This window comes from Sceloporus occidentalis, unplaced genomic scaffold (genome assembly GCF_023333645.1).
Source record: "Sceloporus occidentalis isolate IW3139 unplaced genomic scaffold, rSceOcc1.0.p SCAF_5, whole genome shotgun sequence".
In the NCBI taxonomy this organism is placed as follows: domain Eukaryota; kingdom Metazoa; phylum Chordata; class Lepidosauria; order Squamata; family Phrynosomatidae; genus Sceloporus; species Sceloporus occidentalis.
Window position 1 is genome coordinate 98663492 of NW_028316985.1, and position 19843 is coordinate 98683334.

A 19843-nucleotide genomic window follows, 5' to 3' on the forward strand; every position below is an offset into this window, starting at 1 on the left:
ATCGGAGCCTGGGAGGGCTATGAGGAAGGGCCCCTGCCGCCCTCTCTCCGCTCCTCGGCTGCCAAGGGCCCCCCGACGGGGGCTTCCCCGGGTCTCCTTTGTTTTTAACCGTCGGAAGTGACGAGAGGAAACAACTCAGGCGCAGCATCAGAGGAGAAGAGCATGCCTCTGTCTGGCCTGAAATCAGAAGCAGCAGGAGAAGGAGGGAGGGAGGGAGGGAAAGCCCGGTTGAACCCCTGGAAGAGGGAGAGGCAGAGGGGCGGTTGTCGCAAAAGGCAAAGGGCCTGGAATGGAAGACCCTTCTGCTGGAGAGCTCTGGTCAGCGCCCCCGGCCCCAAGCCCTTTGGAGATGCAAGTATGTCTGGAGATATATATATATATATATATATGGATCTCCAAGAGAGGGGGCGCTGACCAGAGCTCTCCACCAGAAAAGTCTTAAAAAGGACCCTTGCCTTTTAAAATTACCGCCCTTCTGCGTCTTTTATATGTATCTATCTCTCTCTCTCACACACACACACACAAGATACAAGACACACATACACACACGCATATACCATATATATATATATATATATATATATATGATACAACATATATATACACACACACACACATATAAATACAAAACACATACATATATATATGTGCAAGATACAAGATATATATATATATCTATGCACACACATATATATACATACATATATACACAAGGTACAAGATATATATATCTACACACATATACATGCACACACATATACAGTGCAAGATACAAGATATAGCCATATATATGTACAAGATACAAGATATATATATATATATATATATACACACACATATATACAAGATACAAGAGATACACACACACACACACACACAAACATATATACCAGATACAAGAGATATATATATACACACAAGTACATGCACACAGACATATATATACAAGATACAAGATATCTATCTATCTACACACACATGTGTATATACACACACACAAATATATACATATACAAGATACAAGATATACATATATACATAGACATGCACGCACATATATATAAGATACAAGATATACACACATATATGTACAAGATACAATATATATATATATATACACACACACATGTATACACATATATTATAAACATACACAAGATACAAGATAGATGGATAGATATCTACACAGAGATGTATACACACACACACACACACACACATATATATATATACATACACAAGATGCAAGATACACACACACACACACATATCTTGTAAGGAAATGGAGCAGGGAAGGGGCCCTGGGTGAGGAGTGCGGGAGGGGCTCCTGGCTCCGGCCAATGAGGGGGGGCTTGGGGAGCCCTGCCCCGCCCCCTGCCCTCTATTTGCCAGAGGCGACCCCCGCCGTCCAACCAGGTCCAGGCATCCCTCTCGGCAGTCACGTGACCTGGGGCTTCCACGTGTCTCTGAGGGAGACCAGAAAGAGGGGGCCGACCCCCTCCCCTCCTGGGCTGGGTATATATGGAGAGGACTCCTCTCGGTCCCTCCACTGATGCGGAAAGGAAGCACCTGCTTGATGGTTATTCGTACCATTCCCCTCATTTGCCACCTCTTCATTTATTCCGACCAGACTAAACCCTCGATGTCTCTGGGGTGAGAGCTCCGCTTCTGTGGTTCTCCGGAGAGAGAGCAGAGGAGAAGGAACCGTCTGCTGAGAAAACCTTGGTCTTGGCCAGGCTGACCTCTGGGAAGCACTCGAGGAAAAGGCGAAGTAAGGCATGGGGAGTAGCGGGGAGGGGGCTCCAGGGGTCGGCGGAGAGAGAGAGAGAGAGAGAGAAGTCTCTTCTTTGAAACAGGAGTTGCTAAAAAATCCTACCTAGTTGCCCACGATTTCTAGGAATCGTGTGTTTGTGTGTTGTGTGCCCTCAAGTCCTCCCCGATTTCTGGCCTCCTTAAGGCGACCCTGTCAGAGCAAGGTTTTGTTCAGAGGAGGTCTGCCATTGCCTTCCCTTGAGGCTGAGAGAGTGTGACTTGCCCAAGGGCACCCAGTGGGTTTCCTGGCAGAGTCCAGCCCTGAAACCTTGAAGCCAGGCTGCCTTGGATGGGTTATCATTTCGTTGTTGTTTTGATGCTCTAAGGCAGCGATGTCCAAACTCTGGTCTTCTCGGTTTGGGGACTTCAGCTCCCAGAAGCCTCAGCCACCATGGCCAATGGTCTGGGATGCTGGGAGCTGGAGTCCAAAACAGCTGGAGGGCCAGAGTTTGGACATCACCGACCTAAGGACAAGTCTGCCCTTCGCTGCAGACCCTGCCGCTACACAGGACCAAGGCCGAGGCCCCACAGAAGACCTCCAACAAAAAATGCAACCACCCTTTGCCAAAGTGGCCAAGATTTAAACAGGACGATGAGCTTTGCGACCAGGCTTAAAGGTCAAACCAGAACCATTTCGATCAGGGGTCTCCCCCCCCCTCCCCTTCTCTAAGGCTCCTTTCCGAAGGCTATCTCTTATGGGGAGACTGTGTTCCTCATTATTAGTAGAAGTAGTACTATTAAGCTGAGACAGTGTCACCCAAGCAACTCGGTTTTGGACCTTTTCCAGTGGAGGCATCCTCCTGCTCTGCTCCAGTTCGACCCCCTTTTTGTCTCTCCATTGTGGGGCTGGGAAGTTTCCCAAGGCTTGGGACTTGTTGGGGGGGGGGAGTTAAAGCTGTGCCAAACCGGGTTATCTCTCCAGTGTGGATGCAGCCCTTGTTTTGACTTCCTCCGGGCTCCTCTCCCTCGAGTCAGGAACGTGCTCCTTTTGGCCTTTCAGAGGAAGCCGCCTCCATCCCTTTCTTCTCCCGCCACTTCCCCCCCCCCTTCAGAAGCCAAGCCCCGAACCTTAGGCTGCATCCACGCTGGAGAGATAACCCGGTTTGGCACCGCTTTACGTGTCTTGGGTGGCCTCTCATCTGTACGAAGGCTATTGAATTCTGGGGGTTGGTGCTTGTTGTGGGGCCTTCCTTCCTTAAGCTCGGCTCCGCTCCGGGCCCACAACAAACTCCAACCCCCAGAATTCCATAGCCTTCAGCCAAGACACTTAAAGCGGTGCCAAACCGGATTATCTCTCCAGCGTGGAACAAAAATAAGAACTACTATCCACCGCTTCGCTTTGTGGACCGGGAGAAGTGGGTTCCCTCCCTTTGTCATCCCTCAGGCTGATGAGTTCCCTTTCAAGCTAAAACCGGAGTGAGTCCGGATTAAAGGGGTGGGGGCGGGGGCTGGCCAGGCTCCAGCTGTTCCCAGCTGTCTTTCTGGGCTTTGCCGAGGCGCATTTTTCTCACAAACAGAGAGAGAGCAGGGCTGCAGAGAGCAGGGGGTTCTTTTCTTCTCCTGCCGACCCTTTTCCCGTGGTTGTGGCGAAAGTCGACGGAGGTCTATCCGACCCGACAGGGAAGGAAGGAGAGAGGGAGGGAGGGAAGGAAAGGAAAGGAAGGAAGGAAGGAACTCTTTGGGCGAGATTCTCTCCCGGAGCAGAAGGAGGAGGAAGACTGAGGGGACTGGGGTCTTTGAGTGCCTCCCTTGGCGAGAATGACCGGCTGGTGAGAAGGGGGTCTCCACTCGGGCCCCGTGGCAAGGAGCTCCTCAAGGCCGGCGTTGCCAATTTCTTTCCAGGGCTTTTGATCAATATTGGGGAACTCCGGGGATTTGGGGGAAATCTTCAAGGCTTGTTGGTGGTTTTAGGAGCTCGCAGCCTCCCCTGAGCTGCTAGGCGTCCAAGAGCCGGGCTGAGGGAGGCGCCGGCCTCTCCTCCTCTTCCTCCTCCTCCTCCTCTTTCAGGAGAGAGGTTGCTCTGGTTGCTGCTCCGGTGCCTCGTCCTCCTCCTCCTCCTCCTCCTCTGTCGGGTCTTTGAGACTCAGCCTGGCTCCTCCCTCCGAGGTAGACCCCCAGGCAAGGCTAGGACCCTCCTGGAGCAAGGGCTGGGTCCCTTCCAGCAAAGCCCGCTCTCTGCTCATCGCTCGCCTTCTCCTTCGCAGGTCGCCAAGCCCCCAGCGCCGAGGCACCATGTTCCCCCGGCTCTCCTTCTTCCACCAGTGGAGCTTCGTGGTCTTCCTGCTCAGCCCCTGCCTCCCCTCTTCGGGGAAGTCCCTGGAAGGGAGCAGCCGCAGACTGTAAGTTGCTGCTGCTTCTTCTTTTTGCTGTGGGTTGCCTGGCCGGAGTGGGTCCTCTGAAAACAGGCAGGTTTCCATCTGCCCCAGAAGAAACAGGAGGCTTTATTCAGCCTGCATCCACACGGGAGAAATAACCCGATTTGGCCCCGCTTTAACTGCGTTACTGGCTCAAGGCTATGGAATTCTGGGAGTTGGAGTATGCTGTGGGGCCCCTTTGCCCATCCGAACAATCACGGCAAAAGGTTGTTTTGGAGGAAGCCTATCTGGAGACGTAGCACAATACTATAAGGTTTCTCTCTCCGTGATTGTTGGCACTAGATAAGAGGAGCAATTCCTGTCCTTAAAGGACAGGGCCTGGGCTTGAGGGTTGCTGAGGGGAGAGGTAGAGCCTCATCTGGGTAGCATTACTTTTGTTCATGCACCGACTGCATTGAGGTTCCTCCCATTACAGTAGGAGAGACTTTGGAGACTTCAGATGCCAGCAGAGTAGGCAAACTGGCATGGATCCCAGCGATGGGGATAGCCCCGTAGGTGAAAATCTAGGGCACTTAGATCACAGACATTGCTTTCACTCATTTGGGGCTTGTGCCAATTCATGTTCGCCCTCCTGGATTTAGAGAGAAAGAGGGGTTTTGAGATAGGCAGATCTGAAGGACCCAAAACTCCAAGCACACACACAGAGAGAGACTAGCACCATATTTATTAACATGAATCATCTTACTGTAGTGTCAACAAAACCCAGACAAACCACCCAGGTCAATAATCCCACACTGTGGTTATGTACCAATGCTCTATAGAGCTCTAGTTACTTAAGGCCCTAATCCTGCTTTATCTTTACTCTCGCTCATTTATTCAAGCCTGCTATGACAAGACAGTTATACAGTATGTGTCCTAAATACAAAGATCTTAGATGATTTACTGGGGTGGACAGATAACCAGGCGATGGGGCAAAAACAAAAAGATCCAATGCAAATTAGATTAGAAGGAACTTTGCTCCAAAAGGCCCTCTTTGGACCTCCCTAACCAACTAGGGCAGAGAACACTGTACAACAGATAAGGATACAGGACATCCTCTTCCATTAACATTAGCTGCCTGCTAGCCTTATCAGTCCTTCATTTGAAAAATCAGGCTTCTCACTATAGCTATGCAGCAAATCCATGTTTAGTGTTGTGTTGCATCCTTCACTTGGCTAAACCATTCTGGATTGGAACCGGTCCCATAAACTTTTGCATTTATCAGTGCTGTCTTTCTTCAGGGGAAACGGTTTCTATTTCAACTGATTATTTTGTCTCCATTTAATATTAATTGCAAAACTCACTCTCACACCCCAGTTGCTAATATTAAACATGTTCTGAGTAAATGTTTGTGTGAAGTGATACACAAACTATTTGTGTGAAGTTTGTGTTGCAGTGAACAAAACCCACAAACAATAACTAAGTACTTGCTATATTGTCCAGAACAACTTCTTTGATCTGAAGATCATAGATTCATAGAGTTGGAAGAGACCGCAAGGGCCATCCAGTCCAACCCCCTGCCATGCAGGAAATCCCAATCAAATCATCTCTGACAGATGGCCATCCAGCCTCCTTTTGAAGACCTCCAAGGAGGGAGACTTCACTACACTCCGAGGAAGTGTGTTCCACTGTTGAACAGCCCTTACTGTCAGGAAGTTCCTCCTAATGTTGAGGTGGAATCTCTTTTCTTGGAGCTTGCATCCATTGTTCCAGGTACTATTCTCTAGAGCAGCAGAAAACAAGCTTTATCCCTCCTCAATATGACATCCCTTCAAATATTTAAACAGGGCTATCATATCACCTCTTAACCTTCTCTTCTCCAGGCTAAACATACTCAGCCCTAAGTCGTTCCTCATAGGGCATGGTTTCCAGATCCTTCACCATTTTGATCACCCTGGTCTGGACTCGCTCCAGCTTTTCAAAATCCTTTTTGAATTGTGGTGTCCAGAACTGTATACAGTATTCCAAGTGAGGCCTGACCAAAGTAGAACAGAATAGCACAATTACATCCTTTGATCTAGACACTATACTTCTATTGTTACAGCTGGAAATCACATTGGCCTTTTTAGCTGCCGCATAATACTGTACTCATGTTCAACTTGTGGTCAACTAGAACTCCCAGATCCCTTTAACACACAGTCTTGTTAAGCCAGGTGTCCCCCATCCATTTCATTTTTGTTCTTTTGGCCTCAAGTGCAGTATCTCACATTTGATACTAAATACAACAAGCTCCCCAAAACAGAGCTGGATGCCACTCCAACAGAGGAATCAAAGGGTAAATTGTAGAAGACGACATAGTCTGACTTAGTTAATAAACATGAGAATGCCATTAAACCCACAAAGCACCTTACAGATATGTTATCCTTCTGAAGATAGTTTCTTGGAATATCTGTCCCTAAAGGCTGGACACAGGAGGCAAATTATAGTTGCTGAGAGTGGTTTCTTTTGGAAGTCGGTAAAAGAGAATGAGGGCCAGGGTGACTGTTTGAAGTTACAGCGATCAAGACATCAACAGTGGACACTTTCCTAATGATGACTGGTTAACCATTTTTCCTTTGGGGATTAGAAGATTAACCCAACCAGCATGTTTATGATGTTGAATTCATACCAGCCAGGACCACATGCACAAGATTAAATGACAGCTCTGTGAATGTGGCATACAATGTATACAGTAATTTGTGTGGGTACATTTGGGCCGTAAGAAACCATAAGCTCTCAACTCTTCTTTCAAAACTGCTTACCACATGTTAGCACTGCGTTAACTTCATCTGGTTTGGGGTCAGACTATTCATTTAACAAGTTCGCTAGCAGCCTGGAAAGGACCTCTAGTGGGTTATCCTAACAATTTTCTGTCTTCTTGCTGCTATTTTAAAGGATTATTTCCGGTATGAATCCACTACGGTGATTAGGCACATGCCAAAACTTTTCAAAGTCTGTCTCCATACAGTTACATGGGACAGGGGAAACAATGCTAGAGATGGCACTTTTAACCAAAGTGCACCCAGCCTGTTTGTTCAACTGTTTGCACCAGGTTCTGTGGGCAATGCCTGCATTGAAACTGATGAGCAATCCTTATACTAGGGAGGCCTGCTTCAGGAACTTTCAGGACATGGACTAGGGAATATCCCCCCTCCCCACAAGTAGGATTTTGATCCCTGTCTTGCTGATTTCAGGGTGTAGGGAGAGAAAAAATGTCTCTTTAAATTGGTCTTTAAAAGGGGGGTTTAATGCTTATTAATTATTATATTGATTTTATTGCTGTAACTGGTTAATTTGGTTTTAGTGATGTTTATTAGCCACCATGAGCACTATTTTTATTGGAAAGTTAGGGCATGAATATAATAAATTAAAATAAATAAATACCTTGTGGGTTTTTTTAGTATTTTAACCAGATGTCGCCTTTTTTTCTAAAATGGTGCACAACTCATTGTCCTCTTTAAGAAATAAGAGTTACACAAGAGCAAGGGTGTGCTCAATGAAGCTGGGACAGGAGAACATTCCAGTTGAGTGGAGTGCAAATGGGATATTTGAGTTACAAGTGCTTCAGTAAGAACAGCATAATTTTTCCAACCTAATCTATAAAAATATACATATTTTTCTTCATATATATATATATTTTTAAAAGAATATGGTTAAGAGAAAAATTGTGAGAGTGGCAAAAACACCTAATTCACACGACAGCAGGAAATATTGTTTTATTTCATTTTGATTGTTATTGTTGTCATTAACTGCCATCAAGTCAACTTGAACTTATGGTGACTATGAAAGAAAGACTTCCAAGCCACCCTGTTATCAACTGCCCTGCTCAAGTTTTGCAAGCTCAGGGTCAAGGCTTCCTTGACTGAGTCAAGACATCTGCCTGTCTTCCTCTTTTCCTACTGCTTCTACTTTACCAAGCATGACTGTGTTTCTACTGAGTTTTCTCATGATATCACATTAGTACAATTCTTTTTGTTTAAAATCCTTGTAATCTGTTTTATATAATCCTTTTATTTACTGTTTCCATCATATTTTTATTTCCTCTTGGTTATATACTGTGTTCCCCTGCTGGCCATTTACATTTTTGGTTGAAAGTTCCCTTTGATTTCTCAGATTTTTTGGAGAAATCCATGAAGCTTTTTAGGTTTCTGCATTGATTATTATAGTAGTTCTTTTTGTCCCTGTACACAAGTCGCTTAACAGTTGCATTCAGAGTTCTGACCCTATTTTTGTCACCTTTTACTTTTGTTTCTCAACTGTTCTTAACTGCTTGAAAAGTTTCATCTAATGAGCTTTCTCTTTCTTTTTGGCTGCTAATAGTGTCTCCTTGCATTTCCCCCCCCACAGCGTCCCTGGCTTCAGCCCAAAGTTATTCTAGCTCCCAGTCAATTAGGTGTAATAGAGCAAATCGGGTGTTTTTTTACGTCGTCTTCAACTTCTTTTTTACAATGTCCAACTTCCCCTGATTCATGCTTTTTACATTCCATGTTCCTTATATAATCATAGAATCATAGAATCATAGAGCTGGAAGAGACCGCAAGGGCCATCCAGTCCAACCCCCTGCCATGCAGGAAATCCAGATCAAAGCATCCCCGACAGATGGCCATCCAGCCTCCGTTTGAAGACCTCCAAGGAGGGAGACTCCACTACACTCCGAGGAAATCCTTGTGCTGTTTTGGACTTTTCCTTTCACCTCTGAGCATATCAACAGCAGAAAGTCATTTCGGCTTGAGTTGAGTTGCTCCTTTAGCCACAGTGCTACTTGTAACTCTCCTCTGTCCTGCCTCAGTAATTGGCTGAGTGCCTTCCAACCTGGGTATCTCATCTTCTGGCACTATCTTGTTTCATTTTGGATTTTCTCATCATAGAGTTTTCATGGCAAATGATATCCAAAGGAGGTTTACCAGTGCCTCTTTATGTACAGTAGTAACAAGCATTAGCTATGGTTCCACTGTTGTTGTTTCTGAGAGATCTTCCATAAGTGTCACCTTGACTATTGCTGCTGCCCAGTAGCTGTTTGGCACATTTAGTCTGCAAAAAGCCTATCTAAGCATACCTTTTGCCACAGCAAAAGCTTATCTGACATGGAAGACTCTATCACTAGCAATGCTGTCATCAGCATAGTCCCTTGCCTCACAGGAGTTTATAATTACTTCACCATAGAAAAGTAATGCCATGGTAGGTTTAGTTTTGTACCTGATCTTGCTTTGGTCAGGCCCCACCTGGAATACTGTGTCCAGTTTTGGGCAACACAATTAAAAAAGGAAGTAGAGAAACTGGAGCGTGTCCAAAGGAGGGCGACTAAAATGCTGAAGGGTCTGGAAAGCATGCCCTATGAGGAACGACTTAGGGAGCTGGGGTTGTTTAGCCTGGAGAAGAGAAGGTTAAGAGGTGATATGATAGCCCTGTTTAAATACTTAAAGGGATGCCACATTGAGCAGGGAGCAAACTTGTTTTCTGCTGCTCCAGAGACTAGGACCAGGAGCAATGGATGCAAGCTGCAGGAAAAGAGATTCCACCTTAACATTAGGAGGAACTTCCTGACAGTAAGGGCTGTTCAACAGTGGAACACACTTCCGTGGAGTGTAGTGGAGTCTCCCTCCTTGGAAGTCTTCAAGCAGAGGTTGGATGGCCATCTGTCGGATATGCTTTGATTGAGATTTCCTGCATGGCAGGGAGTTGGACTGGATGGCCCTTGTAGTCTCTTCCAACTCTATGATTCTATGATCTAAAAAAGTCAACTGTCCTCTTTACTGGACCCCGAAGGCTGAGCTGCTGTGAATGATGATCTTTACGGAAATAATGTCGTTAATAGAATACTGACACAAATGCAGCTTTTATAATAGAATTGAAAGGCCATAGTTTCCTGGGGGGGGGGGGGGAGGGATTACAGAGGGAGCCTAAAGACAGGAGACAATATTAAGAGAGGGGTATAGGAAGAGAGAGGGGGAAAATAAGAGATTGTGAGATAAGTTGTGCCCTAGTAGAGTTACAACATTATTTGAACATTTTCTTACCATTTTTGAGAATGGTATTTTAAAAGAAATGAAGCTAAGAATTTAAAATGTTAATGGGAGATGAAACTTTCTCATGAAAGCATCCGGCAAAAAGCTAATGGAACTATAATATGACTCACCATAGCAAGATTGACAAAGATGATAAAAGTAGGCTGGACTCATGTGGCATCAGAGGAGTAGGTTAATCCAAACACTGGCCTGTTGTGAGAACATAAGTGGGGAACATGATGGATAGATACAGGACACAATGGTTATCATAAGAACTGTACTCTTTTAGGTCACTTTTTAAAGGGTGGTTTTAAAGAAGACACCTTAAAGTTTAGATTCACATACTATACTGGCTACAACCACTAGGAGTTATCCTTAAGCACAGGCATGTCTTTTCTTGAGTCATTTTGTTTTTCCTTATGCTGCCTCAATGTTTTTAGGATACATAAAATTTTATTGTTAATATTCTAAAGTTTATATAGTAGAAACCTTTAAGGCTTTTTTGAAGTATAACTACTACTGTTATATTGTTTTAAGCTGAAAAAATACATAACAGTTTTCTTGGATTTGACCCTGGCAAGTAGTAACCACTCAACTATTGTGTGTGTGTGAGAGAGAGAGAGATAGAGAGAGAGAGATAGATAGAGAGAGAGAGAGAGAGAGAGAGAGAGAGCATGTACACCCATACATGTCATGTTTTGCTGGTAGTTTTAAAAAAGAAATCTAGTAGCACATATAATTTTTTTTTAAATGTTAAACTGATCATATCAGTAGGATTCCCAGTCACTGCATTGATCCCAATGTCTAAAAGGCAGATTTACTCGTTTGATGACTATAACATCATGGCAACTTCCGTGCAAGAAGAAGTAATTAATTATAGGAACAAGAACACTTGGCATTGTTACAGTATCTTCAGGCATTCAAAGCAGTTCATTTACATTACCTTAGTAATCCTTACAACACTGAAGGGTAAATAAATATGATTATCCCATATTACAGAGAGGAAGACAGAGAAGTGTGCCTAAGGTCAGCTACTGCGCTCAGGGCAGATTTGAAATTTGAAAGGGGAGACTGCCTAGTATATACACCTCTTTAAGGAATATTACAGATTATGGCGGGTTACAAACCGCCAAAAAATACGTATGGAATACGTATTAGGGTTAGGAAGGGGCGGTGCTTCCGCACCCCCCTAACCCTAGTATGTATTCCATACGGACAACATGGCAGCGCCCCTTCCACATGGGGGCCGCCATGTTTACGTCTTGGACGCATAGCGTCCAGATGTGTCGCAGCGCTAATGACGTCGCAAGTGCGCCAGCGGCGCCTCACGACGTCATTAGGGTGCCGCAGAAAGAAGCTCCATTTTGGAGCTTCTTTTTTGCTCCTCAAGGGAGCCGCGCGGTGTGGCTGCGACGGCTCCCTTACGGAGCAAACGGCGGTGGCGGCAGACCGCCTCAAAGCGGCAGTCTATAACCCGCCTATATTACACAAATAGGCTGATGTCACATAAGGCATAATATTTTTTTCCATTTGGTCACATTTCACACATGGAAGACATCAAGTGCAAAATAATCAAGCAATAAGAACTGAATGCATAAGCCCTGAACTCTTTACATAAGTCATGAGAGGAGGGGGGATAACTTCTTTTTCATTTCACTATTGAAGACTTCTTGATCCTTGAGTTGCACAGATACTAGTCAGTCTCTATATAGTTCTAATGCTATTGGTAGACTAGTTTCCATGGAGATGCCTGTGACAAGCAATAACTATATACGCTGCTCCCATGACTGACATAAATTAACACTAATCAGTGTGATGGGTTAACAGGCCTGACTTATAAAAACTGATTTTAGCTTCAAGCAAAGCATCACAAAGACATCATTGCCCTGAACAAGAGATGTTCCTGCATTCACAATTTGTTGTCATTATTGTGCATCCTCATGTTGTTTCCGACTTATAGTTCCCTTAATTCAACCTCTCATGGGTTTTCTGGGGCTAAGAGTATGTGTCTTGCCCAAGGTCATCCAGTGCATTTCCATGGCCAAGTGGGGAATCAAACCCTGATCTCAAGAGTCATCATTCAGTGCTCAAACCATTACACTACACTGGCTCTCCCATTTATGCTACATTCAGGTAATCTGTGAGTCATACTCATGCCTTAGCACATTCTCCTTCAAGCAGACTGGAAGGACAGCTACTTGTGGCATTCTTTGAAACCAGCCCACCTCCCATTTTTTTCCTGCCGTTCACAGCATATCCACCTTACCCTGAGGGAAAAACACACATATTCTCATAGTTAATTATTTCCCAGGAAGTTCTTGGATCACCTGTTGGACCACAATATGGTTTTTGTGGACCATGCTGCCTTTGTCTCCCTGGTTATTACAGTATGAACTGCTTGCAAAATGCCTGATCAAATCATTACTTAACTAGTCTAAAACTAAGGCTGGTTACAAACCAGCTCTTGGGACATCCGCAGGACGTTCCATTTTAAAAAAGGGGCGTCTCTTCTAGACGCCCCTGGGTCTAATACGGACTCTGTCCGTACAATATGGCGCCGGCCGTTCCACTCGGCCAGCGCCATCTTTACGTATCGGACGCTGTGCGTCCAAACGTGTCGCGGCACCTGTGACGTCGCGAATGCGCCCCTGGCGCCTCGCGACGTCACAGAGGCGCCGCAGAAAGAAGCTCCATTTTGGAGCTTCTTTTTTGCTCCGTAAGGGAGCCGCACGGTGTGGCTGCGACGGCTCCCTTACGGAGCAAACGGCGGTGGCAGCAGACCGCCTCAAAGCGGCGGTCTATAACCCGCCTAAGAAAGCTCAGATGAACCAGATCTGTCAATGACATGTGGCAACTGTTGTCTTTAAAACAGTGTTAGGGGAATATTCAGATGTGCACAGAAAAACGTAAATGAGAGGCTTGGTGCTGCAGATGCAACAGGTGAATAAAAGGTGTAAAATTTTAAAAACTAGGCACCAAGAAAATAGCCTGAAATTTTTCTGCCAAGACAATATGTCCTACATTAAGAATAGCCAGTGGAAGCAAATATGGTCTTCAAATCACTTTGCTTCAGTTTTGTTTGGCTCGACCAGATTATAATTAAAGTGTAGTAGCAGGTTTGACTGTTATTTTTTTCTATAAAGAAAAGAGAGAAAAGATCTATTTTCAAGATGTAAAAAAGAGCTAATCCATGTGAGAAGTGTCTTTATTTTTCTGTAGTGTTCTGCTGATGGTTGGGCACTCTATAAACAAAGCTCTCCCAGCTGTTCCATCATTTTATAATGGACTCTAACCAACTATTAGACCAATGTCTTCAGCAAAATATGTCTTCCCTTCATTTGGTTTTCCGCTGGACACTTGGAGTATCTACAGAAAACACATAATTTGGCTACCCTGGATCAACTAATCCAAACTCCTATTCTAGAATGGATTGATATGCTCTCTGCACTCTCCTTGTAGCAAGTCTCTGCCATTCACCTAAGGGAAGAGGGTTTGTTCTAATCTGCAGATTGCAGTGGTTTAGTGCATTGCCATAATGCAAGTCAATACAGATTGAGTCTTCCTTATCCAGAATGCTTGGGACCAGAGGTGTTCTGGATTTTGTTTTGTTTTTTTATTTCAGAATAGCTATATTTGTATATCTCACATAATTTGTATTATCTCACATAATGAGATACAGTATCTTGAAGATGGGACCCAAGTCTAAACATAAAAATCATTTATATATAGCCTGAATGTAATTTTATATGATTTTTTTTAAAAAATGTGCATGAAAGAAAGTTTGCGTACATTGAATCATCAGAAAGCAAAGATGTCAGTATTCAGCCACCCATGAAAAAAAGTTTCAGTTTTTTCAGTATTTTGGATTTCACAATTTTAGAAAAGGGAGACTCAGCTTATATAACATTTCTGTTGAAGGGTGGGGTAAACCTGATTGCTTCAAAATAAGGCCCTGTAACTTAGCCCTAAAAGACACATAACAGTATTAAGAAGTAAAAGCAACTAATCTTTAATAGACATACATAATTACATGCTTAATTAAGAATGTGGTCATCTAAGTCAAGCTTGTTCTGATGTTACCTGCTTTTCTTTGTTCTATTTGTGGGCCCTGTTGGTACCATTGGAAAGCTCAGACCAGATTGTGAGGAGCCCATTACACAGCTTCTTCTTATGAATGGTGCTATGTGACTTCAAGTCATTTCTGACTTATGGAGACCCAAAAATGAACCTATCACAGGATTTTCTTGGCAAGATTTATTTTGAGGGATTTACCATTGCCTTCCCCTGAGGCTGAAAGAATGTTATTTGGCCAAGGTGGGGTTCCATGGCTGAGTGGGCCTTCAAAGGCTCATCTGCTAGAGCTCTAGTCTACTCAAACCACTACACCATGACGGCTCTCTTGAGAGTTATCCCTGCCGGAAACTGTGATTATGCTGACACAGAAAGGAGCCATGTGGTGGGCTGTCTCTGTGTGACCTTATGCTTCTGATATTACCAATGTAATGCAGGGAGGAATTATATTGCAATGATGCATATGCCACAAAGCTGATGTCAGAAGAACTTGAGTGTAATTTTGCTCTTAGCAGAATTTGTTTTGAAGATATTTATTGCCATTAGGTACAGACAAGCACCAGCTGATTCTCCTAGCAGCAATTAAATAATTGTTTAGCAAGGATTGTCTCTGATGACTAAGAAAACTCAATTGGTTAAGCATAGGATAATTAGTGAGTTATTGCAAGTTTAGATTTTCTGATTCTGTACAGAACAGCTAAGGCACAGTAGGAGTTATTTCAGAATATCTATCAGTGGCACTAAGAGGTAGATGGTTGTCTCCCTATGTTTATTATATTGACAGAAAAGGCTGGTTTTTGACAAACCGGCTCCACAACAATATGCCATTGCTGATTTAATAACAGAGGGTTTTGCTTTTTTTTAAGCAGTAAAAGGACTGTATCAGAATACCAGCTCTTACATGACAAAGGAAAGTCTTTTCAAGATATACGAAGAAGAAACTTCCTGCAAAATTTAATTGAAGGTGTAAACACAGCTGAGATCCGAGCTATGCCAGAGGTATCACCAAATCCTAAACCTGCCACCATTGCAAAGAACTATGCTGTGCGGTTTGGCAGTGATGACGAAGGCAAATACCTGACTCAAGAGACCAACAAAACTCAGATGTACAAGGAACAGCCTCTTAAGACACCAGGGAAGAAAAAGAAAGGAAAGCCTGGGAAACGTAAGGAGCAAGAGAAGAAAAAGAGAAGGGTTCGTTCAGCCTGGCTAAACTCCAGAGGATCTGGGAGTGGAATTCTACAAATCCCCCTCTTGGACACCTTGGCTACTGCACATATTAACACAAGGTAGTATCTTCAGTCTTTAAGGCAGGGGTAGGAATTTTGTAGCCATCCAGATGTTGCTGGACTGAAACTCTCAGCTTTACTCACTATTGCCTATGCTAGTCCTAGAGCTACTGGAAGCTGCAGTTAAGTACCATGTGAGGACTGCATGAATCCTTCCTGCATGAGGCCTTCCAATTTTAAGGCAAAAAACCTTTTGTCCTATGCCCATGGCATGATTCCCAAAGTAGTATGCTGGCTAAGGTGAGAAATCAAATGGTAATGGACAGAATTCACTGTAAAGTTCTTCTGTGCAAATCCCATTGAAGCAAGGAGGAGCTGTGCATGAGCAATCTGATTCTTGGATACATGGGGCTTACACAAGGAGAACTCTATGAGATGCCAAACTGGTGCTTGAAGGGGGTCATATCTTGCCTCAAAGTCAAGCTGTATTCAATTCACATTTTTTTTCCTAAATTACAGAGAGAGGGAGGGAGAACTATTTGAGGAATTCTTTTTCTGCACTCCCTTTGCTTTAAACGATAAATAATATCTTCCTTCTAGAGAACAAGAAAGGGTCAACGAATTTGCTTGCCATTGACAAATAGTGAGTTACTAAAGTTGTGAACAGAATTTCAAACTGAAGTCCCTGCTTTAGGCAACTAGCTACTATAGTCATTTGTTTAGAGAGCTATGCAAATTAATCACACAAGATTTTGTATTTGTGCTCTAAAAATGCATTTCAAGTCTATTAACATTTTTCAGACATGAGAAACAACTACATTTTAAAGTACAATAACATCCAAAATGCACAAAACAATGATACTTTTATTCAGTCAACCAAAATGCACAAAATATATAATGCATTTTGGTTGGCTGAATAACGGTATCACTGTTTTGTGGATTTTGGATGTTCTTGTACTTTGCTATATGGCCATCACAGCTACCCCTGAATCAATTACATTTTAAGATTATAAAGATTTAAGCCCTGCCTAAATTTGTACAGATATAAAAAAAGAGGCTTTGTTTTCTCCTTTGTCTTTAAGAATTTACATCATTTAACAAAAATTCTTCTTGTTTTTAACCTTAGGGGAGAACAAGGAAAGTTTCTCTTAGCAATATCTCCTAACACTAGCCAGCCTTCTGTTATAATATTTTCCCTGCTATTAGGACTTGTTAGTTCAGTTCCAATTCTGCTGCCAGCTTGTCAAACAATTACACTGCTGCTGAAAAATGTTGAGCATTACCCTGGGGGTAGCGAAACATGTTTCTCTCATATATGACAAGAAGGTTTTCAAAGAAGGGGGAAGAGCTTAAGAGCAACAGCTTTGCCCAGAATCCATATGACTGTTTTTCTAAAACAACTGCTAAAGCTCCCATTCACTTTCATTCACTGCAGAAAGAAAATATAAATAATAAAACTCAGATTATTAGAGCAAGCATTCTAACACTGGCATCCTAAGTATACTTACTTAGCTCTAAGCCCCAATGAATCAATGGGAATTGCTAGAAAATATGCATTTATTTAATTTTATTGGATGTGTATTGCTCCCCTTATCCAAGTAGCTTTGATGTAATAGTAGAGGTTATTCCATTCAGTCTTTATTTTACTTTACCTTTGAAGCAGGTTAACACAGGCAGGCCACAATCTAGAGAACACATATTTCAACCAAGGTTTTCTGTGACTGAGGTTCAAACTAACTAACCATGTAGCTGTGCCTTAGCATGCAGCCTTGCTTAGAGACTGGGGGGATGACATATATCTATTTTTGATTTCAGTGTGGGACCAGGAGCATAGATTTTCCTGGAGAGCTTGCAATACATAAAGAAGAAGAAAGTCAAAATTAACCTGCTGGAAAAAAGTGGGCAAAGTAATCAGAAAAAGCCAAATTGTCAGTGTTCCTTTGAAGAGAATTCTGCCTGTGACATGCATGTAACTGCACTGGACTGTTTGCAACAATAGACACTTTGTGTGCAGTACCCAAACCATGGCAAGAGACACCGGAGTTCCTAGTGAAGGGTTGCAACTTCTGGCATGAAACAAAAAAGAGGGCAGTCTGTACCTTTCTCCCACTTTTTTGTGACATTTACATGTTTTATCCATTTCAAATTATGTTCTAATTGAAAGAAAGGCAAGCACTGCGTAACTAGGTAGGTGATATTTTTGTGTTGTCTTTCTACCATACAGTAAGCCAAGCACTACTTCTTTCATGCCCACACTTGAAAACTTTAGTATAATTTTTATGTTCTTGTGCTATTTAAGATGCCATGTGGGACATATCCAATCATAAAGCATCTACATGATGAAATAGGTTTAAAATAACTACAAAATAATTTATTCCCAGGAAAGTTTTTAAACTTGGTACTACAGCATTTATTCCCAGTTTTTCTATATTTATATTGATCCAAATCCATCATTGCACTGGTGCTTCCCTTTTACTCTTCCTGCCCCCAGAGGGCATGACAACACCCCAAAAAGGGTTCTGGTAGGCTTCCCTGTCATCTAGGGCAGGTTTTAGGAGCTGCAATCCTTCTGATTCTGTTGATAGAGGAATTCCTGGCCATGGATGTTGCCCACTGGACTTCACTCATTGGGTTTCACCAATGCTGAACATTTATAAGACCCAGGTTTTAATTATATCCAAAAAGAATCCAAAATGCTGTGAGCATTTCTAAGTCAGGGCAGGGACGTAGCCAAGGGGGGGTTCTTGGGGTCCAGACCCCCCCTTCCATTAGAAAAATGAATGGTGTGTGCTCCTGCGCCGCCGCACTCAAGCCCCATTATAATGGTGGCACTTAGTCTGGACCCCCCCCCTTCCTAAAAGCCTAGCTACGTCCCTGGTCAGGGCATATCATAATTAGGGTTGCCATAGCGCCGGACCTCAAAACCGGAAAAATGTAGGACAAAATTTTCAAATGTAGGACACACAAAATGTGTCCTACATTTGAAACTTCTGTCCTACATTTTCCCTGGCGATCGCAGCGGGGAGCGGAAGCCAAGTGGCGAGGGAAAGCCTCCACTTAAGGAGGCTTTCCCTCCCCGCCTGGGCCCCGGGCCTCACCGCGATCGGAGGCCAGGATCAGGGCCTCTCCTCGTTCCTGGCCCCGGCTGGGACCAGGAAGGAGGGAAGGAGGTCTGCGGCGATCGCCGCGGCCTCTCCTCATTCCTGGCCCCGGCTGGGACCAGGAAGGAGGGGAGGAGGCCGGCGGCGATCGCCGCGGCCTCTCCTCGTTCCTGGCCCCTGTGGAGGCCAGGAAGGAGGGAGGAGGCTGCAGGGAGGCGGGGAGGTTGACGCGGCTGCGCCCAAGAGGCACCGCCTCCCTGCAGCCTCCTCCGCCCCAGGCCTCGCTGCCCTCCTTTTCCTCCGCGCGACCATGCGCGGGGGAGGAGGAGGAGGGCAGCGAGGCCCCAGGGTTGCCCAGCAACCCCGCTGCAACCAGGCTTTTCCCGGTTTTTGGCTGCACCCGTGCCGTGACCGGGCAGGTGCAGCCAAAACCGGGAAAAACCCGGTTGCAACCGGGTTATGGCAACCCTAATCATAATACATTTTTCTCTTCATATATATATATATCTCAGCAGTATAAGGCAGTGAAGGGCTTGTACATTTACTTTATTTCAGATAGATTTTTTGAGGAAAAGGAGTTGGGAACAATAGCAAAATTCCTTCTCTGCCAAATGAAACAGAGTTTTGGCTCCTGAGCTTCCAAAGCATCTTTACCTGATAATATGCTAATGAATTGGCAGGAATTGATATTTCCACATCATTAATCAAATGATTGTCAACCTTACAGATTAGGAAAACATTTCCAGGAGAAACCCATAATTAGCACTGGGTAGAACCAGGGACTCTTTGTATCACCTTGATTACCTTTTCAAAACAAATGTCTGCACACACACACCCCTTTCAAATTGCAGGTTTAAAAAACAGGTTCAAATATTATTCTACACATTAGCAGAAAAGTCAAGATGACAATTTGTTTTAAAACGGCCCAGGAGCCAGCATTCACATGGGTCCTTTCTTTTCATCAAGGAAGGTTTTTAAAAAAATCAAAATCTGAATATGATTGTCCTTTCTAAAAGACACTGAGAAAGAAAGCACCAGCACAGAAACAAAGAGAGGAGAAAAGCCTTTTAAAATGTAACATTAAAAAAGTCCAAGATATTCCAAGTTTTAGTTCTTCCAGGAGGAAATGAAACTAGTAACCCACGGCAGCTAAAAGCTATTCAGTGTGCTACCTCCTTAGATAAAAGGTAGGAATGTTTAGCTGTTTTGCTTAATCTGCTTCAATTGCTCCTGAATAAGAGGCCAAAGCTAACAAAGAGAAATGTAAGGTACTGCACTTAGGGCCGAAAAAT

General features: G+C 43.8%; 1 protein-coding gene across 1 annotated transcript; it reads left to right on the forward strand.

Annotated features, from left to right (window-relative positions):
- The first annotated feature begins 3985 nt into the window (after positions 1–3985).
- Positions 3986–17311, forward strand: PTHLH (parathyroid hormone like hormone). Its single transcript, XM_089526908.1, has 3 exons — positions 3986–4151; positions 15088–15510; positions 17266–17311. Exons 1-3 carry the CDS (start codon positions 4045–4047, stop codon positions 17282–17284), a joined length of 549 nt encoding a protein of 182 aa, XP_089383034.1. The 5' UTR covers positions 3986–4044; the 3' UTR covers positions 17285–17311.
- Positions 17312–19843: the final 2532 nt, after the last annotated feature.

Bases quoted from the DNA above. Each gene is read 5' to 3' on its own strand.
- PTHLH (XM_089526908.1), top strand. From the start codon at position 4,045: ATGTTCCCCCGGCTCTCCTTCTTCCACCAGTGGAGCTTCGTGGTCTTC. The intron at 4,152-15,087 runs GTAAGTTGCTGC...CTTTTTTTTAAG, and splicing joins GAAGGGAGCAGCCGCAGACT to CAGTAAAAGGACTGTATCAG.